At 39.2% G+C, this 22,728-nt stretch overlaps 1 protein-coding gene and 1 long non-coding RNA gene across 4 annotated transcripts; one reads left to right on the top strand and one right to left on the bottom strand.

Moving 5' to 3' along the window:
* The first annotated feature begins 4,695 nt into the window (after positions 1-4,695).
* LOC143851766 (uncharacterized) lies at positions 4,696-6,272 on the top strand. Its single transcript, XR_013236496.1, has 2 exons — positions 4,696-5,142; positions 5,817-6,272. It is a non-coding gene; the product is annotated as an uncharacterized LOC143851766 (long non-coding RNA).
* Positions 6,273-7,008: 736 nt separating this feature from the next.
* On the bottom strand, positions 7,009-17,811 carry LOC143850874 (protein-S-isoprenylcysteine O-methyltransferase A-like). Of its 3 annotated transcripts, none has more exons than XM_077360152.1 (6): positions 17,625-17,811; positions 13,238-13,401; positions 9,993-10,236; positions 7,852-7,980; positions 7,611-7,723; positions 7,009-7,529 (listed from the first exon to the last, which is right to left on the bottom strand). In XM_077360152.1, exons 2-6 carry the CDS (start codon positions 13,365-13,367, stop codon positions 7,468-7,470), a joined length of 678 nt encoding a protein of 225 aa, XP_077216267.1. In that variant the 5' UTR covers positions 13,368-13,401; positions 17,625-17,811; the 3' UTR covers positions 7,009-7,467. The 3 variants fall into 3 exon arrangements, with proteins under 3 accessions (XP_077216267.1, XP_077216265.1, XP_077216266.1); XM_077360150.1 differs by having other exon boundaries at positions 13,238-13,568; XM_077360151.1 differs by having other exon boundaries at positions 7,611-7,716; positions 13,238-13,568; positions 17,625-17,798.
* Between the last annotated feature and the right edge of the window lie 4,917 nt (positions 17,812-22,728).

Genomic DNA, 22,728 nt, shown 5'->3' on the forward strand with positions numbered 1-22,728 from the left:
AAGTGGTAGGTTGATTGTCACTGGTGTCATTTGACCAGATCATTCTTAAAATGGGTTCTTCGCGCTAGCTCATCTAGGATTCAATCTAAGGGTGACGAAATTAATCTTTGGCCCGACTCGGGTAAGATTTATCGCCACAAAAACTTAGCGGCTCCAACTTTATCAATTTCAGGTAAGGAATTAGATGTGCGAATAGGGTCCCTCAGATCCTGCTTAATTGAGAAAAAGAAAAATCATAATGAAACTCTGCAGGAACTTTGGAAATTAGCATAAGTATCCTGGGAATTCCCATCATTACATTGCCCTTCTTCACTAGCAAAGGATGAAATTCTTTTTATGTTTGATTTAAAATTGCAGGCATTACAGATCCTTGGTAAGGGATCTGCGGCCTTGGACAACCACTTGCTTTCCCTCTCACCATGGAAAAAGAAATTTATTCAAGGAGAGGAGGCTCTCTAGGTTCGCTTTTATGGCATCCCTTTGCATGTCTGGGTTGTTTCTACGGTGAAGGCTTTAAGGGGCCTCTTTGGTAAGGGTGTAGTAACCAAGATGGAGGGCAACCACCAGAATTGTATGAATTACGTTTCGGCTAAGATTCTAGTTCCCCGCTGTCTCTTCCCTAATTCCTCCGTAAAGCTCAAAATCTTTGACCAGTACTATCCCATTGGAGTTGAGCTCTCGAAGGAAAACCCTGAATCTGCCATTCAGAGATCGAATTCTTCCTTGGAGCGGTTTGGCATCCGGTGACCTCAAAGCCCTTGCCTGGCGAGCCGTTGGGCCCTATTGGGATTTCAAATTCAAATTTCCTTGTTGGGAGGCATGAGAAGGAGCCGTTAGCTGCTCTTGACAAAGGTGTGATGGGACATGAAGAGACAACCGAGGACTTTTTGGGTTTGTTGGTGAGTTCCAAGAAATCTACCCCTGACAATAGGCGAAAGCATGCCTTGCTGAATGCACCTTCTTTTCACCCACACGCCAGGAAGAATCTCGACAATCGCGTCCCTGACGGTTCTTATAAAGGTTCAATATTCCCAGTCAGGGGGTTAAGTTCCCAAGAGCACTTCCGTATGAACAAATTGGTCACTATTTTGGGTTCCAAACCGGATTCAAGAAAGAAATTTAGCAGACTGTTTAAGCTCCTAAAATCCTATTCCAGGTCTGCTAGGTTTGGCCCTGTTTATAGCTAAACCTATAGCTGGGGTTCCTGGGGTTGAAAAAGGCTATGGCAATTAAATGTTTTTGGATATATTGGTCTTTGTACTTTCGGTTGTAGGTGGGGAGTCGTATCATCAGGCTCCTAGCACTCTTTTCTAGGACCGGAGGTTTCAAGGCTCTAAAGCCCTTGGGTTTGTTATTTAGAGGTCCCCCTCCCTCTAATATTGAAGAAAGCTTCCGTGTTAAAACAGGAATGGCTTCGCCTGAGGATCTGGGAAGACTAGCTTCCCTAAGAAGTCGGTTCTCCCTTACTCTCTTGCTCTGGAAGCTCACCAGGAACTTGAGGATCAATTATGTGTTGAATGGAGACAAAATGGTTCAAGATTAAGGCGGTGAGTTGCTGTGTGGTGGAGGAGCGGCTGGAAATCAGCGACTCTCTGAAAGTCCTAATCCCAATTTTCGGGGTTATATATATCTGCTAAGAGACCCAGATCCAGCATAGCATGGATTAGTCTCGTTCGGTTTTGCTGATTTGCCTATAAGACCAAACTAAATGACTATCTAAATGGTGATGACAAGTCTATTTTGAGGAAAGTCTTGCATGACAGGCTCCCAAAAATGGCATTTTTTGTGGGATTCGATTCAATTGAGGCCATGGGGTAATGCTATGAAATGAAGGGGGAGTGGTGAAGGCACCCTAGGCCGTGATACTAGATGAAGGTTTTGGCAGGCAAGTAAAATAGGTACTCGACATGATGGCAGCCCATGGAAGCATGGTCCTCACCGGAACGGATGAACTAGTAGATTTTCTCCTTTGGTTTTAGTTAGTTAGTTGGTCTAAGAGTATGGTCCTGGCCATCCTTAATTGATTCTATGTATTGCAAGCTTGGACCCCTGGTCCCCAATGTAATTTCTACAGTATCAATAAAATTGTCAACTTTCAAAAAAAAAAAACTCGCCTAATCTGCTCCTTTTTACCTTCACCTTGTTCTTATACAAGTCCACGTTTTGCGCCCTATAAAGTTAATCAAAACTCCTACTAACGTAACCCACCACGTCACCAGAGTACACCTTCGTGCCGCACTGAGTTTATTGGAAGTTGTTTTGGCAGTATTTTGGCCTGCATCTGCAATTTGAAATGCCCATTGAGATGATAGCACAGATGGAAATCTTTCTACTCACTAATTCAGATTGAAATATTGGATTAGTTTTCAAGCCAGAAAAGTGAAATTTTGCTATGATGAGTTGAGAGATAGCACATGTCAGATTGAAATAGTGGGTTAGTTTACATGCTAGAAAAGTGAAATTTTGCTATAAATTGAGAGAGAGCACATGGGAAGGAAATTGTGGATAATGATAGATGCGTATCAACCACATTAAGGATCTGCTATATAATTGTGTTGCTAGCTTGTTAGCATGTAATGAAGTCGACAATGAAATGGATATGTTTAACTATACCTCGCGTTATTTCCTTCACTGAGGGGGTGTAATCGATTTCATTTCTGGGACATCTTGTCCCTCTTTGTATTTTATTCATACCAATAAATTTTTGTTATCTTTCAAAAAAAAAAAAATTCCTTCCCAAATTTGTCCCAAGTGCTCCACCTTTTTTGTGTTCTAACTTTATATCAATTGCTTAACTATTGGAAGAAGAAGAAGCAATTGTAGTAGAGGTAAAAGAAGAAGACAATCCTAAACTTGAAATCTTAATATGCATCCAGTACCCGTTTAACCAAATACATGGAAAAATGATCACTAGAAACATCGAAGAAAGGATCCTTTAGGTCCTGTTTGGAGTTGAAAAAAAAAAAAATCATTGATTTGGCAGCTACGGCAGCTCCTGCTTGTTCAGGTGGAACTCCGGGTTGAGGAGTTACTCGGAATGCTGCCAAGATATCAATATCTTTGGTTTCATAGTCAAGAGTATAATGAGTCAATTTGCAATCTTTAACACCCGCTTTGAATAACACTTGCTTTAGTCTTTGTCTTTGGTAACATTAGTCCCTCCCTACAACTCATGAATTAAGAATTCTCACAATGACAAGGCCTACTCGACATGGATTAAGCGTGAATGAAACCATTCACAGGAATCTTTCACAAACTTATCAACCAATATTATCAACTATCAACTAATTAGAATGGTTCGAGTTTAAATTGAATAGGGTTGGTCAAGTAATCTTTTTCATGTGTAAAAAAAAAGTAAGGAAAGATAGAAATAAATGTCCTTTCCGAACTTTTCATAAATATTCTTGCAATCCAAACAGGGCCTCAGTATAAAGCAATAAAAAAACCACTCTTTAAAGGACTACACTAGGTACTTTGTCAATTTCTAACTACAAGAAACAGACGCAAGAAGGCTATGTCGGGGAGAAATTACACAATCTGATGTAGCTCTGAATGACCATGACATGTGATTGCTCCGTTCTTGGTCTCTCTCATGTGAAAATGATGTGAGGGGGAATTGAATGGAACTCTCAATAGCTTCATGGACTGGAACACCATGTGGTTTTTGAATTAAGGCTGGGTCATACTTGTGGCAATTTAGACATCAACTGCTCCAGGTTCTTGTGATAGCGCTAGTACACTCAATTCTCACGTGGATGGGTGACCTGGTGGTTCCCAATGATTCTTCCACTGCCCCTGTCCACGTACATGTCTACGTAGGGGTGCAACTCGGGTCAATTTATGGGAATTCGGGTTAAGTTTTTACCATAGAATAGGGTCAGATTCGTGTTGATTCCCGTTCATTTTTTAACAAATTAACGCTCAACCTGAGCTGACCCAAGGTCAACCCCTATGTATACAAAACCTTCTTTGGGCACTTGTGCATTGGTAGGCCATTTGGTATCCCTTCGTCATCAAGCTTGCCATTAGCACCTCAAATTAAGGATTTTGAGGGACTACCTTCTGATACTACACTAGGGTAGACTACTGTAGCGACATAACGATGCTAATTGAATGAGGAGATACAATTACCTTCAGTATCAATGCTAATAATTAATTTTTGGGTTCCACATGAGAACATGTATGTGTAATCTAGAACATTGATCTTGTAGAGTATCATGAAATGACACATGGTATTAGTCCCGTGCCTAATGGCCGGACATCCCATGCGTGAGATGAAGGACTATGAAAAACCAATGGTTAGCTTTTCTGGATGGAACCATAAACGATAAATTGCCTAGGGTCATCCGATCAAGGTGTTCTCAATGCCATTTGGAAGGGTCACCAGTAAAATCAACGGATCCGATAACATACATGGTTGAAGTGGACTGTAAAAGTGTCTGTTAGGAAGGAGACAAATAATTACAGAAGAGAATATAGAAGAAAATGCTAAAATGACTGTGGTGATAAAAGAACACATGTAGAGCAAGCTGATAGAAATGAGTTGAACAATGAAAGGAGAGAGAAGGGAATAGGTGGGTGTTTATGTGTTTGGATGAGATGGGTTGAAATGAGAAAGGAGTAGGATTTTATGGAGAGGGGGGAAAGAAGAAAATGGGAAAAAAGGGTACTTGGTTGGAGTCATGTGGTCGCATTTATAGTGAGTTTGGTATATTGTTCCCTTGTGCACATGAGATAGGGACGATCTTTGGTAGGTGTGGGAAAGCAAATGGGCATCTGCAACCATGTGCTTCTCCTCCAAGTCCAACACACACAGACACACCCAATTTTGCATATAAAACCGGGCTCTTGCATTTTGGCTTTTGGTTCCCTTTGCTTTGTTTTCTCCTTTTAATGTTTTTTGGTGCTTGCAAATCTCTCTATTAATCTTCCTCCAAGTTATTTTCGTGGGGGCTTCCATATATCAAGGTATTGGTTGGAAATCTCGTGACCCTTTCGGGCTTTAATAGTGTTGAGATAAGATGAAGCTTTGGCTCTCCTTCATAGCTACATTAGTCTTTTGATGATTTCTTCCGAACCTTGCTGGTAAAATAGAAGGCTTCCAGAGTCAGCTTGCAAGGATGAACCTCTAACGAGAGCCAGGTAGAAACAGCAGAGCTTCTTTCTTTCATTCTTTCTTCTGTTTTACTTCTTCTGACCTTCTGTTTTCTTCTCCTTGATAATATTTGATAATTTTCTTCTTTAGTTTTATTAATTTTAATTCATTACATTAGTCTTTCTTCTTCTTCAGAAACTGCTGCCAACTTATTTCTTGTACTTCTTTAATTCCTCTTTTTTTTACCCTATTTTATTTCTTAGTTTTTCTTCCTTCTTTGTTCCTTCTTCATCCTTGTTTGTTTCATTTGATAATTTTCTTCTTCAGTTTCATTTGTCCTTCTTTCTTTCTTCTTCTTCTTCTCTAGAAACTGCCAACAAATTCTTTCTCGCACTTCTTTAATTCTTTTTTTTTCCTTTTTGATTTTTGTACTTGTCCTTCTTTCTCTGTTCTTCTTTAATTTTATAAACTTTCTTTTTCTGCAATAATCTTCTTCTTCTTCAAAACATGCCGTCATTGCTACTACTACAATTACTACACTATCTTCTACATTATCATCAGCATCATCACCATCAGGGGGTGTTCCTGGTGATCAAAAGGGGCGGATATATCACTTCCCGCTAATTTATTGTTGTTGTCATATTATGATGCTGTAAATAGAGTTAAAAGGAAGGTTGAGATTACTTGTGAGTGCTGAGGCTCGTCATTGCTGCATGTGAAGCTAGTGCAAAAGAAAGCGACCTGACCCATTTCTGGGTTTTAGTAGTCTAAATCTAGAATATTTGCAAACTATTGGTGCTCGCCCCAAGAAGGAATCTACTTGCTCCTTCTGGTAGGCTAAAGTCAAATTTCAATGGCTCCAGTTTTGGGAATCTCATGTCGATGGGCATCCTTAGAAATGGTAGTGGCTCAACCGAGTGAGCCTTCTCTGGCCCGATTGGTATTAAGGATTCTAACGAAACGGAAATCATGACGGCTCTTCAAGGTACTAGATTGGTGGCGTTCAGAGGCTTGGACAACCTTATGGAAGGTCATTCGGTGTCGAGATAGACTTTAGAGATTTTTTATTTTCTTCCACCTTGAGTTTTGTTGTATTGCTTGCACTCTTTCTTTCCAAAATATTTGTGTGTGCATATGCTCGGTCGTGGGCCTTTTAATGAATCTCACCATTTAAATCTTTATATTTGTAAGGTATTTTTAATAGCTATAATTTTGCCTCACTTTTCGGCAGATCTTGTCTTAATCATTTAATTCATCTAAGGTGGCTGCTCTCTCATGCAACAGCCAGACGCGAAATGCGAAATGCCTTTCTGCAAAAGTGGCTAGCAAATCCCAAATTTATATTTATAAGGTTTTAAATAACCAGACCTATCCATAGTCACCTAAGTTTTCACAATTATACATAGTATATAGTTAGATAATATCTTACTGTTAATGGTCATTATAATATTTGGGGATTTGCTAGCATCCATCGCAAACAGCATTTTGCGGATGGTCTATTGCATGTCAGACCAGCCATCTCCTGAATGAAAGACAAAAGCTGCTGAAAGATGAGCTTGTGTGGCTGATCTGGTCTGACATGCAACAGACCCTTTTGCGATGGGCCCAAGCAAATCCCTAATATTTGTTGGGAAATGGTATTCCTTAAGTTTTAGAGGTAAAGAAACCCGTTAGAGGGGGTGAATTTATCCTCAAGCAGTGAACCATTCTCACGAAACCGTTAGCAGGACGGTATATCATTTCCCTATTTGTTTAGTTTCTTTTTCTTTCATGATTTTTTTTCTCACACTGGTGAAAGAGAAAAGGAGACGAATGTGAAGGCATTTTCTCACTAGAAAAGAAACCGAGAAAGAGATTGTAGAAACTTTGACAAGATTCACACTATTCCATAGAAAAGCTGCTCAAGATAGAGATGAGATTGTTGAAAAATAAAGGTGACAACAAGGTCTTTAATGTCATATTTTTAGGATAAATTTAATGAGACAGGGGTAGGTGATGAGAAACCCAGTTTTCACATTATATAGAGTATATGTGCCAAATTTTCTCAGTTCTCATCTGTTCTCAAATGATCATGTTCATAGTACAACTTTTTTTTTTTTGAATGATATGATCAGAACTAGATAAATAGATGAAAGCACAAATAGACTCCACTTCACACTGCCTTCTGTATAATGTACTAAAGCTTACCTGTTAGGCCACTACAGGGGAAGCTCTGGTTCCCTGTCCCTGGTTTCTCACTTACTGTCCTTCCGAAAAATACATAAGAACCCATTTTACGCTGTTAATTTAAAGTGCCTCCTTGAAAATGATTGATACCTTTGCTTGTTAGTAATCCCAAGATAAGTCATCAGCTTTGCCTGCCTTGTATTAATTCAACTTTCTATAAGATGGATTCTCATGAGACCCAAAAAATTTCTAAGGATGAGAGCGGCATCTACAAAAGTGGAGAAAGTAATATGAATGATAGATATCCTGATATGAAAAGAATGAAAGTGAGCAAGGAGGATGTGCTTACAAATTTCACTGGTCTTCACTTTATAAAAGGCACGCCAGAAGGGACCCTTTCTGCATATTCCACATACTGAGATCCAAAGAATTGCCTCAAGAAGAACTCTTCGTATCTGTTTCCTTGAAAGATCAGAAAACTACAAAAAATACTGACAGCAAATAGCTCTTTGCCTAAAACAGCAAGCAAAATATTACAAAGAATAAGTTCGCAAGCAAACTTTAATCATTCTTTGAACTAAAATGGATACGGTATCCGTGTTGAGAAGAAGCGCCAAGTAACCGCTGTAAAGGCAACTGTGCAGAAGGGATTGCAGAGCATAATCTGAGTACTCGTCGCCCAAATGAAAAAGCCACAATATCCCGGGTGACGGATGAATCTGCAAAGTGCATCGAATGCAAAGACTAGTTAACAATAACCAGTTCAAAGAGTCACAAACAACTCAGAAATCAGTGGGATGATCTGTAAGTTAGAGTCCTGGTTTTCTAGAACTTGAAGAGTTGGAGGATTCAATGAAAAACCGGTAAAAAAGAATGAAAAGAATTGGAGAAAGATAATGAAAAATAAGAAAGCAACCTAAACCCAGGCTGATTTCAAGTTCAAGTACAAACGGTAGATAAGGTAAACTGGCATCAATTAACAGTTATAAATTAACAATAAATTCAAAAAATAAATTCTGATAAAATCCATATATGCCAAAAACCAAAATGCATTTGAACAACTGAAAATGGAAATCAACTAAGCTGAAAGAAATATGGCACGTAAGAATTGTGATAACTAAATTGCAATAAATTAGAACGGTAATTTTCAGAATAGCTGACCAAAAGCACATCTTCTACAGCATGGACCATCAGTACTAGCAAGAAACACATAAAGTCTTAAATCTCAAAAGTTTATACAGAGTTACAAACTAAATGTACAACATAGGTGTCAAAACCTACCTAATTTGGTATTTTCTTTTTCCATTTAAAAAAAAAAAAAAAAAAACGGTATGATCCAGTTAACGGCTTTGAAAGTTGTGGTGTTTTCTTTTCCTTTTTTTCCTTTCTAGCATAACCCAGTTAGCAGGGTTTAAGAGTCTTGGCAGCACCAAATTCCTAGCTTGTCATTTTTTGAGAGTGCTATGCATTATATGAAGCTGCTTCCTACTTGTCCATATTCTATGACATCAAGTCCCCACAGTTACTTTGAAAATTCTTCTAGCTAGACTTTATTTTCAATCCTAATCATGGTTCCACACTCCGGAAAGTGGAGGTCAGGATTCCTGACTTGATAGAGTAAAGCACTGCAAATACAAGTTTCACAATACATGGGTTGGTCCCAATGACACAAGCCAAGTTTCAACTTTCAAAACTCTTTTTTTATAATAGGTAAGCTGGATTGAGCATCTGACCTCAGGTTAAAGGCTCAACCCAAGTTTCAACATTCTTTAATCAATACCAACAAATTCACATTTCTGACCATTTGACAGGTTTGAAAGATGCTCACTTTTGATTCCCAAAATTTTGTGAACCTGTTTTGGAAAGATTTGGTAATCATTTGGCAGATGGCTTCTGGATAGATAATCAAATGGTGTATCAATCATAATTGATTGACCTAAATCTCAACTACAATATTTGTTAAATGAGTGACCTGCTCATCACAACTGAAGCCTGTGAGGGACAAATGACTGAAGATTTCTCATGATCAGAACTCCATTTTTGTATCTTTCATTATCTGTGCCTTTCTATTTCTGAGATGCAAGAAAGAATATGTATTCTGCAACACATCGGCCTGCGAGGGACCAATGACAAGAGTTCTCATGATCAGAACTCCATTTTTTTACCTTCCGCTTATCTGTAAAAAAGGTGGGGGTGGCACCAATTGAGGAGAAGATGAGAGTACCATTAAAGATGGTTTGGGCATATCCAACGTAGGCCTTTGGATGCTCCAGTGAGAAGAAGTGACTCGTGCCAAGTTGATGGAGTAAAAAGAGGTAGGGGCAGACTCAAAACAACGTGGGTAGAAACAGTGAGGAAAGACTTGATGGCTAGGAACATAACAAAGAACATGACCTTGGATAGGAGAGAACGGAAGAAAATGATCCATGTAGACGAATCCAACTAGTGTCAGGATTAGACTTAGTCAATTTGAGCCGGGTAGATTCTTTCACCTTCTTCATGAAAATTTTCTAAAGGATTCATTAGCCAACCCCAACTAGTTTGGGACAAAGGCTTAGTTGAGCCGAGTTGAGTTGAGTTGAGTTTCGCTTATCCGTGCCTTTCTATTTTTGAGATGCAAGAAAGAAAATGTGCTCTAAATCACACTCCATAAGAGAAAGTATTAAAATTTTCTTTTATTAACTATTGCACGAGTCATGTATTACAGAGGAGTTCTTCAATAAGCACTTACTTATAGATTCCACGAGTAACCAACTCATGATGATCTTCATGATAAACCCTTATATTGTGAGTGAAGGCACGACCAGCTGTTAGGACAGCGGTTTTACGTATGATCTCCCCGATTAACACCAGCACAAGGCCAACATTGCTTATCCACCATTGTTCCTTCAATCCTGGGAATAGGATAATCTCTAATACATACTCCAGCAATGAGCAAGCCATTGCTAAAACGTACGGTTTGCTGATCAGTAGAGCTGCAAGTGGATTCAAACTTTCCAATCAATAAATTTATTTTTCTTATTTTTCCCAGAAATAATGTTTTCCATGGCTACATGTATGAACTTATGAGAGTGATGAACTGTATTTCTAATTCTTACTAGAGTATAAATAACAGGTGCCTCTGCTTACCTGGCCGGCATTATGAAGCACAATAAAAACATTAACAAGACATAATTCACAGGTGCTAGAACATGAAACCAGTTCTCATTTCCCAATACTTTCTAAGTGAAAGAGATGCCTAATAATCTGTGATATATCAGGTTCTTATTATTGACGACTTATTATAAAAAGGCTCCTTGTTTCTTACTAAACAATCTTCACAAATTGTTACCTGCATGCACGAAGTATTGTACTAATAATCTGTTTTTTTTACGGTTGAATAGTGACTAATATATATTTATACATATAAATGATTTATCAGAAATAAGGAATAAGAGACGAGGATTGTCCTCACTCAAGATAGAATCCTCCTCTTGGGTTTCTGAAGCTGAACTTCGATGGGTCGAGCCTTGTTAATCCAGGCCCTACTAGCATTGGAGTCCTTCTCACAAGTTCTTCTAGAGAGGTTAGATGGGTTTTCTCATGCCCTACAAGTGAGAATAGGGTTGAGGGATGAGGTTTGAGGTTCAGACTCTCTTTGGCAGGTTGGTGGATTGGAATTTCCTTGATCAGCTTATAATTGAGGGTGATTCCCCTAATGTCGTCAGAGATAGGTGAGGGGTGATGATTGTTTTCCCTAGAGGTTTGGTAATGCAATCAAAGATATCCTAAATGTGATAGAGGATCATAATACGGAATTCGTACACATTTGTCAATCAGATGTTTGTGAAGCGAAGCAGCTCACATGTCATGGAATTGATAGATATGAGATATTCATGTTTGATTTCCTCCTCCTTGAGGAAGTTCTTTTCTTTTCTCGTCCTTTTTTTTAGTTGGCTTTGTGTAGCTTGTTGCTTTCTTTCGAGAACCCTCCTCGTTCTTGGTCTTTCTTTTGCATTTTAACGATATTTGATTGCCATTAAAAAAAAGGAAAAAGAGACCAAATTCTCAATGATATAACATCGTGTATTTCAAAATGTGTGTGCGAACTACAAACATAAGTCTGTGTGCATGTGTCTGAGTTAGAAAACCTAATTAGGAAATTGTTCCTAAACAAAAAAAAAGGCCAAAGTAAACAAGTCATTCCTTTTTCATTAGGCAAAACCTCCCTTGTGGTTCCACTCCCTCTCTATGGTTTTTTTCTTTCTTTGTAGGTTTGGATCTGAAGTTCAGCAATTTTGGCAGGAAATAAGCAAGGAAATGATACATAAGGTTATCTACTTTGGCAATTGACATATTGTTGTAAAATATTACAAGCTTTGCATATTGAAAAGTGTCTGACTATTGTGCTATTATTCTATGATGATGAGATGTTTTGATAAGAGATGACACTGTGATAAGTTGATGACATAAGTCTAATATTGTTTTGGTAAGTTATGAAAAGTGTCTGATTGTTATCTAATTAGTCTATGTCGATGACATTGTTTTGATAAGGACTCTGTGACTATTCATAACTTGAAAGAATAAATGAGTATTCACTTATCTCTTTTGTTGCTACTGTGATTAGACAACATATGCAGTCTCCTCGAGTGCCACATTGGGATGAATTAGTTCACATCTTGAGGTATCTCAATGAAAGTCCAAGCTGAGGAAGTCTATACAGATCTAATGGATATATGGAAGTTGAAGGGTACAACCGTACAAAGCTACGGATTGGGCTGGTTCACCTTTTGCTTGGTGGTTTGCAAGTATACTTTTGTTGCTGAAAATAATGGCACATGGAAGAGTAAAAAGCATCAAGTGGTAGCGCAGTCGAGTGCAGGAGCAGAGTATATAGCCATGGAATACACTAACTGTGAATTGATTTGCTAGATATTCTTCTTAGAAGAACTTGGATACGAAGTTAATACTCCGTTGAGCTAATATTCTAATGATAAAGCAGGTACACATATTTCAAAGAACCTAATTTTTCATTAGAGGACCAAACCAACGTTGTCAGAGCGGGAAGCGAAGCGGGAAGCATGAAGGGTCGGGGGTAGCACCGGGGAAGCGTGAAGGGAAGCGCGAAGGCGAAGCGTGTTTTCCATTTTTGTGATTCCCATAAAATTAAAACGATGGGAAGCAACAGGGAAGCGCGATTCCCATTTTTTTGGAAAGCGCTGAGATTCTCGATTCGGAATCGGGTTCCGGGGAATCGCGATTCCCCTGAAGATTCCTCCTTCCTTGGACCAAACACATTGATGTTGACTCATTTTCTTTGTGACGAGATGATTAACAAGAAGTGTTTAATCCCTTCTTTCGGTCACAATACCAATCGGCTGATATTTTCACCAAAGCTATAAGTTTTAGTGGATTAGATTTTACTTGTTAAAGTTTGACATGCATGCTTGAGGACGAGTTCTTTGAAGTTGTGTGCTTACTACATGAATGAACAAAAACAACACAGAGAATTTCTCTGACAATAAAAAAGAAAGGGAAATGTTATCAGCACTACTGTATTCTGATGAGGGCACTCCCCACTTTATTAAAAGTATGGTATGGCCAGCACCATAGGATGATCCAAACCGTCCATTAGACTGGCCACAGCCTAAATAGGTTGTGCCCCAAAAATCATTTCCATAGGTTGATCCTAACCCTCTATAGATCGGAGGGTTAGGGTCAATCTATGGAAATGATTTTTGGGGCACAACCTATTTAGGCTGTGGCCCATCTAATGGACGGTTTGGATCATCCTATGGTACTGGCCATACCGTACTTTTAATAAAGTGAGGAGTGCCCTCATCAAAATACAGTAGTGCTGATAACATTTCCCAAAAAAAATCATAAGCAAAAAAAATCATTTCATAATGTAGAAGATTTGTACCCATTGAACAATCAAAATTCCTAAAGATAAACAAAATCAAATAGAGAGGGGAGAAGAAGAAGAATAAGACGTACAGGAAAGTGGTACATTGAATTTCCCGTGTATGGTGACTGCTAGAAGGTACTCGGAGCTGTGAAAGAACACAACTGCCGCAAAAAGCTGCGATAACTGCCTGTAAGCTGTGTAACCAAAGATATCTCCCATTTTCTGTTGCAAAAGAACCCTAATTTCGTCCACGCTGCAGTTGAATCCAATTCTAAGGATTAGGGAGAAATCCCAAATCTTGGAGCCGAACTGAGATGTGCAATTCCTAGGCCTAGGGTTTAGTTCCCCTATTTCAAAAAATGGGGATTGAAAGGGCATTGAAAGAAGATAAACCCTACATTCAAATTCCTCCCATGCGTTCTGTTGGATAGAAAGCACATGGAAATTTTACTAACTTCAACATATACAATCAGAACAACAAAGAAAACAATATGCAAGATTTTTGCAAAGTAATACGATATAACTGCATTCAAAGTAATACACCATGCAATATATGTATATATATGTCTGTGTGTGTGTGTGTGTGTATATAAGGCCAGCCCAGTGCACGAGGTTCCCGCCATTGCGGGGTCTAGGGAGGGCTAGATGTACGCAGCCTTACCCTTGCTTTGAAGAGAGGATGTTTCCATGACTCGAACCCATGACCAGGTCGCAATGGAGCAACCTTACCGTTGCGCCAAGGCTCGCCCTCTGAATTTTTATATTGATAGTGAAGCAAAAAAGTTGTCTTAAATTTAGTAGAAGAAACTTAAGCCAATTACCCATATAATTAATTATGAAATAAATGACAACCAGTGTACACGTATTGCATTTCAAAAAAGGAAAGAAATGACATGACACTCAAAAGAATCAGTGACTTGAACCCGTGACCACCAGGTCACAATGGAGCAACCTTTGGCGCTCGCCCTCTATATGTCTGTGTGTGAGTGCGTGTGTGCGTGCGCGCGCGCATGCGTGTGTGTGTGTGTGTGTTTTGGAAAAAAAAATCAAACAATGCATGACTAACATGCAGACCTATTTGAAAAAAAAAATACACAATGCTTTAACATTCTCATCAAAGCTTTGTATCAGTGTGACAAGTTGGATGCTCCATTTGAGTTGCACCATGCATTTCCAAAACAAGGTTGCAGACCTAACACAACTACATACTCAAGACAATCAAATCCTCAATCTGGGGTATAACCAGCCAATTCCAACTGCAGGCTCAATCCATCAACGGCACTATATATTTAATCAGACCTTGGATGAGATGTGTCGCCCGCCAACAAGAAACTTATGTACCATGTCCTCCATTTCTATCCAACTATACACAACTGTCTTTTTAACTCAGTTGTCCTTCATCAAGTTCCTCACCTTCAAGGCATCCTCCTATCTCCCTACACTGGCATACATATTGTAAAGAAGAACATAATTCCCCGAATTCTCTGGCTCTAGTAGTAGTAGCTTCTCCATGGAAGGCTAAGCCAAATGTAAATTTGAGTGAATTCTACAAGCACTCAATAAGGTTCCCCAGATAAAAACATTAGGTTCCCCTTCCATCTTACAAATGAACTCATGCACTTTTTCTAATTGCCCAGATCTACAGAGTAGGTTGACAATACAAGCACAAACCTGATTCAATAACATTCAATATTCTGATTTCAGGACCTTCTAAACAAGAGTTGCTGAAGCTACAGAGCTTTTGGATAAAATGAGACTGAAAGGATGTTCTCCAAATTCGGGATTGTATCAAGAGTTGCTGAAGCTACAGAGCTTTTGGATAAAATGAGACTGAAAGGATGTTCTCCAAATTCGGGATTGTATCCTGTATGGTTATTTTAGTTATGAGAGATTTATTAGAGACTAAGTTTTTAATGAACCAGATGGTTTCAGTGTTGGAATGTTTTCATTTTGGTGGCCTTGGCATGAGCCCATTCTTTTGCAAACATTGGCCATGTGCCAAATTAAAAACAGTAATATTCTTTTTTTTTGAAATGGTAGAATGATTTCATTAGATAAGGGAGTGGGCCAAGGAGGACCACTCCCGAAAGTACACGACAAACAATAAAAATAAAGATACAAAAAAACTCTCAAGGAGGGAGGAAGTCAAACCACTCCAATGTCATACGACTAACCCTACCCCTAGCCAAAGAATCCGCCTCCCCATTGGCAGATCTTCGCACATGATTGAAAACAATAGAAGAGCCCGAGATTAGATAATCTATTTCATCAAAGATAGACGAAAATCTCCAAAGAAGCAACACCGCCCCCTTCAACCATCGAATTACATTGAGTGAATCACCCTCCACAATAATGTGATCCATGCTCTCTCTATCAAGTCTTTTAATACCATGATATACCGCCTTTACCTCGGCTTCCGAGGCATCACATACCCCAAGAGGGCCAGAATAAGCCCACACAACTTCGCTGCAATCATCACGACATAACCCACCTACCCCGGCTGGGCCCGGGTTCCCAAAACTCGACCCATCGAAGTTAATTTTGAACATCCCAATAGGAGGAGCCTCCCGCTGCTGAGCAATCTGAGACCTAGCCTCCCTACTAAAGCAAACTTCTCTCCACCCCTCCCATAAGTCAAAGGCCGAAACGGATCGGAATGCCAAAAGACATCTTGCCCACGATATAGAGAGGGCAATAATTTTCATATATAGCCAGTACAGAGATTTAGCAACCCCCTCAAAAACTCTAGAATTTCTCTCTTTCCAAATCACCCACCATGTTGCAAGCAAACATATTTTCCACAACAATTTTCCTTTCTTTCTCCACGGCCCAAACTCCCACTGATGCATCAAATCCGGAATAGATAAAGGAAAAACCCAAGATATGCCAAACCTCAGCAGTATATAGCTCCATATCTGACGAGAAAAGGAACAATGCATGAAGAGATGGCCCACAGATTCACCATCATCCAAGCATAGGGGGCAATGGTCCACAAGCAACATACCTCGCTTCCTAAGGAAGTTAATCACTTGAATCCGATCGCGACAAACCGCCCATCCGAAGATACAAACTCTAGATGGACAATGAAATTTCCATACCTTGGCTGAGATAGAGGATACATCGCAAAGCATCAAGAATAAATAAAAAGATTTGACAGTGAAGAAACCAAAAGATACCGCAGTCCATACTATTTTATCCAAACCGGTCCTCCTAATATAGCACCCATCTAGAAGCTTAAGAAATTGGGATACCGACTCTAACTCCCTATCAAAGAAATTCCTCCTGAAGATCGGAGACCAAACTAAACTACCCCCATCGCGGACAAAACAATCACAAACAAAAGCCTCTTTATCAGAAGCTACATTATATAGATCCAGGAACACAACCATAAGAGGATCATCCCCACACCATAAAAACAGTAATATTCTTGTATTGGTTTTGGCACAAGGCAATATGTGTGTTTGGTTGTATAAACGCAAGAATAGGTTAGGGTTTTTGCTTTGTATTGGGAGCCACGTCAGCACAATCTCTTGTTTGGTTTGCCAATGCAGCATCGAAATCCCTAGAGACTACCAGACAAGTTTCATATGTAATTATTGCATAAGTGGTGACATGGCATCCATGTCCCCTCCTTATACCTTCCAAGACAAATTTCTCAAAAAAGGTGGAATTTGTCTTGGAGAATGATACTTTTTTCTATGTCCCTCTCTTCTCTTTATGTATGGGTAATGACACAACCTTCCCCCTACTCTACGAGGTTGGTAACCAAACACTACTTATCACTATTCTTTTCTTTTTTTTAATGGTACTACTTATCACTATTATACAAGGTAAATTCTAGGTAAATCAAACGTTTGTCTCCTCCCTATTGACTACTTATACCACTAATAACAGTTTCAGAGAGCTTGGCTTTTTGCTAAGCTTGGGCTATATTTTTAGAAGTTCAAGCTTGATAGAAGCTTAGCATAATATAAATTGTATATATAGCCCAAGGTCCCTCTTTCCCCACAATGGCACATTCACGTTCTGCAACTCTTTGAGATTCACGTCAAGGTGAGAGGCTCTTCATCATCTATGGCTTCATGTATCACTTTTGAATACCCTAATTAGATCATGTTTCTCCATGGGTTTGATTGGCTAAAGATCTAAGCGATCAAGATATGTGAACAGAGTATTAACATTCAGATGGTAGTTATCATACAAATTGCTTATCGATGAGTTTTGTACCCAAAATAAGAAAAAAGGACTTTCTGAAATATGAAACCCTACAACAACAAAAACCCATTTTCGACTTGCAGAAAGTTGGAAAAAAAAAACCCATAAACCTCCCATTAACGGCTTTCTGAGCGAACATAAAACAAAAACCCTCCATTTCTAAGTTGCAGATAGAACGGAAAAAAAAAAAAAAAAAAACCCATTTTCGGCTTGCAGATAAAGAAATAAAACGAAAAATAAGATGCAGAGATATGAAATTACCTGAACAAGATTTTTTTTTTTTTTTTCGCTCGACGATGATAGGGTTTTTGCTCAACGAAAACGACGAAATGCGCTTCTTCCAGAAAAAGGTAAGAACGGGAAGTGATATTCTCGTCCCCTTTTTTCCTGAGCCAGCCCACTCTAGTTTGTTTATGAGTTATGACTTATGACTACCCTTTCACACAACGAGCGGATGGCCCAATGGAAAATTGCCGAATATGTCATTTCCCAAGAGCCTGGGGGTATAATACACACCCAGGTATGCCCATCAGGCGGTCCCATTTTTTAACACTCCAGGGTCCATGACTCCATATAGCGTAGTTCGGCCGGGACCACCATGGATAGTTATAGGGCAATTTGACACAGTTGGCCTGTAATGCTAGGGGTGCAACTTGGGTCAGGCTCAACCTGAAACCGTACGATTTTAGCTCCGGTTGGGTTGGCATTTGCTCGGGTTAGATTGGGTTGGGGTTGGAAAAAAACCAACACGTATTAATTTAATTTCAAGTTGGGTTAGCGTTGAGGCCTTGGCAATCTGATAAGATTTCAGGTTAGATGGCTTGGGTTAGGGTGGCCTCAACCTGATCCAACCTTAACCGAGTTGCTCTTGCAGCCTTGTGTAATACATGAAAGATTTGGTAATCGATATATTCGCCTCCTTTTCTTTCCCAGGCCATACCGTTGTAGTCGAAAAGAGTAGTCATAATGCACTAGATTGGGGTGGCATGAGGAAGAAAAATGGCCTCGTCATTTTCCTTTTTAATCCAATTCTTTATCATTCAGAAAAAGGGCATGCTAACTTCAAAAGGTTTTTAGGAAAATGCCATGTTAGATTAGTAAAAGATGTGAAGCAAAAGATCTAGAGTTGAAAATGCATGTTAGGGATGAGTATTTAATATAGGTTGGTGGAGCCTAAATTAAATAGGTTGTGCATTTTATATAGGGAACTAGAAAATTCTAAATATTAGGTTTGTTTAGAAGGGAGAAAAAAAGCAAGTATTTGGGTTCATCACCATACATGTGGGTTGACGTTAGGTAGGAAAAATTACAAACAAAAGGGATGAAAATGATTGAACAGGAGTGGAAATATAACTTACCAAACTATATATCAATATTATGACGTGGATCCAATCAAGGGGCCTTTTCCAGCTCTTTATGCAAGGGCGCCCTTGCATCTATCATTCCTCGTATTTATTTTTATGATTATCTTAATAATGTGATTTTTGTGTCTAGTCTAGTAGGTAATCGAATGCAGGGCCTAACATATGGATGATCCAAATCAACCAAGGGTGGGCCCATCCTCAATAAGCCCCGAATATGCACTGTTTAGATCATCCGACCGTACAACTACGGATGAGTAATGAACCCATCTCTCATCTCAATGTACTCACTGCCATGGCTTTTATATACAGTAAGTAGATCATATAAATGTTTTAGGTTTTTTAGGTTCTATAAACCATGTGTTTCTTAAAAGATCTTTGAGGATTGATACTATGACATGAACTCATCCAAAAATTCCCATTAGATGGGCCTACCCAGATGATGCTATATATCATGATCCAAGTCGTTCATCCGGTTGATCTTATCAAGATGTCATGACTCAAAACTTACTATAATCTAGCAATCCTAACATTCAATCAATGAATTGCAAGTTAGGAAACGATTAGCGGTAGTCCATGTAAAATGCTGATTGGATGGATGGTCACAATCACCCTAGTGAGTGATTTTCAAGGCATGGCATCTCTATAGTAGGACCCACCAGATGAGCGGTCAGGATCTACTGAGGTATGTGAATGAGCCCAATCATAATGTGTCACACAATGGTCTTAGATGGGTCCATCTCATAGTATCAGTTCACAAGATAATTTTGTCATTTCTAGAGTATTTGGGTCAATGGCTCTATTATGAGAGAGAGGGGTGTCTATTCAAGTGTTTTAAAAAAACTGAGGTTATGTCTGCCTATATTCTATGTATAGAATCCCCCTTGGAAGGGAAAATGGCACTAAGGACAACTGGGGAGAGGGGTATTATTCTAAATAAGAAACAGATGGGCATGGAAGATAAGTGAAGAATGGGCCCTACCCACTCTCCATTCATCCATGAGAATCTCTCCATCTTTGTTTTCTTTATTAATTAACTCTATCAAATCCAATTCATTGAATGTAGCAACTTAAATGGCGGTGATACGGCCTGCCTTCAAAGAATCCCCACCTTACATTTCTTCGTAATCAGTTCTGAAAAATCATCTCTCACTGTCCCCAAACAATCCATTCAACTACCCTAATCATCAATTAGGATTAGGTAACTCAATAATTTCAAATCTTTAATCATTATTTATTTCCAAGATCTCTACAAGCCAATTACTTGTTTAACAGCCTCCCCCTTTTAGCCTTTTATTTTGGTGGGTAAGCTGGGATGGAACCTCTGACCTTGAGGTTGAAGAACAAAGCCTTGTCCCTTGAGCCATAAGCTCAATCCACCCCCCACTTAGCTAATCAAACAACTCACTCTTATCAAGTCAAAATCATTTGTGACCATTAGATTTCCTCCATCCGGTGCATAGTATTGCATCACACCCAACACCACATGTCCCAATTGCATTAGGTGGGGTTCTAGAGTCCCTCACCCTAGGCCCAGGCCCTGTTTAGATTGCAGGAATTTTTTGGGAAAGATTGCAAAGGAAAAAATATTTCTAAAATTTTCTATTTACACACACACAAGATAAATTGAACCAACCCTATTCAATTATGAGAATATATATGGGGAGATGTTTTTTTCGCCCCTGTAGGATAATGCACCTCCCTTTTAACGTGATTTGATGTCAAAAAAGCATTAAAGTCTGCCCACATTTCACATTATAAGTGGGGCGCATTATCCTGAGGGGTGGGGAGAAAAAATTACCGCCCTATTAACGATAATCATGTCATTTCCCACTAAAAAGTGGAAATAAAATATCTTACTAAGAAACAAATTTCCATGAGAAAATGTTATTCTTCCAATCCAAAATGGGAAATGTCGTGGTCATGGCAACAACAGACATGGATGACTATGTTGGAGTCCGCAATGAATGCTACATAGTACGTATCCGAATGGCCACTAGGAAGCATCCTTATGGTTGCAGTTCGGGCTTAAAATATTAGGGCTCGGATTATGTTAGTACTGATTTCGATCGAATTTGCTAGGCAATTATGCAGAAGGCATTAGGATTCACTTTTTCAGGGCCTTTTTTATGCTTTCCTCTCCTCACTCATACCCTCTCAAGCCTCTCTCTCTCCCTCTCTGCCCATTATTCACAAATGGCCCCACTATTATTCCAAGGAGCATTTTTTCATGGTGGCCAACAAATGCCCTTAGCATTAACCCTATCCATGGTGGGCCCACCAAAATGAATGGCGTAGTGGCGTAGATCAGCAAATTGTGGCCCTCACCTATTATAATTGCTAGCTCAAATACCTTTAAGAGGAATTTTTTGGTAGAAGCTTGATTTTATCGGGACCCCTATGAAATATAAATGGTGCCTAATTAAAAGTAAAATTGGCAGTAAATTACATTCGAAGGGATAAAATCATTGATCAAACAATTAGTATCACCTAATTGGGTCCATCCTTGCTTGGCCCCACCAATAATATTTGGATTATTAAACTACGCCGCCAAATGTACGACAGTGATTGACCCCAATCCATCTCAAATCACTTCTATCATTTCATTTGTGCTAAAACCAACAATTGGGTTCCTAAAAGCTATGGATTAAGCAAAGATAATTTTAAAAATGACGTATGAAATTTGACAAAATTACCCCAAGTGAAATTCCCAAATTGCCCTTAACACCTTCTCTCTTTCACCTACATCATCATATGCCAGTATGCCACCAAAACCAGACACCCCGTCAAAGGTGTCTTGATTGGCTCTTTTAAAAGGGGCCCACATAAAAGATGGGTATGTGGGTATGATTGTCTCATCCTTCTACAGACAAATTCCATCCTAAAGAAAGCAAAACACACCCCAACCTCCTGCCCACGTGCATTTCACGTGACAGGTACCATATATATCTTTGTCCATTGTAGAGTATATGTATACCTACCTCCTAACACCCAAACAATGCAAAAAAGAAAAGAAAAGAAAAGAGAAAAGTGTTCCTGCGCAGCTGCGCTGGGGTTACCTGCACATTAGTGGCTTAAAAAGCCACCAATTGGTTCGCATGGCGGGTCCACCTATGCGGGGTCCACAAAAAGCGACCAATCGGTGGCTTTTTAAGCCACTAATGCGCAGGTAACTCCCTGCGCAGTTGTGCAGGAACACTTCTCTCAATACAAAAAACAGCTGAAAGAAAAAGGAAAATGAAGAAAATTAATCATCCTAAATTAGGGTCGTTCACCATACAAAAAGTAGTATGCATGTAGGCATATGGTCTATGATGAAAAGCAGGAAAAAAGAAGAAGAAAGACGAACGCTAATGGATGGGGATTATTGCACAGTAGCTGAATCAGACGGTGTCCATTGGATCTAAATCCTAAGGTCCCAAATTATTTTGGATCGTAAACCTGATGTAGCCACAAAATCTGGTGGAACATTTAAGATTCGAATGAAGGACACATGTGTAAAAAAAAAATTGCTTTCATATTTTTGTTCATGTATGTCTATTCACGAGGTGTATTTCAAACATTAGAAAAACCTTACTCTAACCCCACATGGAACTGGGTGAGGCCTACTGGTTTACGCCAGGCAACAAGTCAACAACTCGTGCTCCCTGCTTACATCAGTCCAATCTACTCGTGCTTATTTGAAAGGGTGATGATATGTGCTCACTGTTGTTTTAATAATGGCACTCCCCTCTCTACTACATCTTTTGGACTGATTGTTGATACCATTTTGGATAGGGTTTTGCTAAGCACTCGTTGAGCATCATTTAATTGCTATTAGGAATATGATTTTACACTTTTATACTTTTACACCCGTTTTGAGATTTTTTTCATGATCCCCAGGCAATAAATGATGCTAAACAATAGCAAAACCCTTTTGGATATTATAAGACATGTTGGGAAGGCTTCTCATTCTCGTTCGGCGAACTAGGCGGGAAATGATTAATGATAACTTTTGCAAGTGA

This window comes from Tasmannia lanceolata, unplaced genomic scaffold (assembly GCF_043159265.1).
Source record: "Tasmannia lanceolata isolate RefF3 unplaced genomic scaffold, GAP_Taslan_0.1 ptg000018l, whole genome shotgun sequence".
Lineage (NCBI taxonomy): Eukaryota > Viridiplantae > Streptophyta > Magnoliopsida > Canellales > Winteraceae > Tasmannia > Tasmannia lanceolata.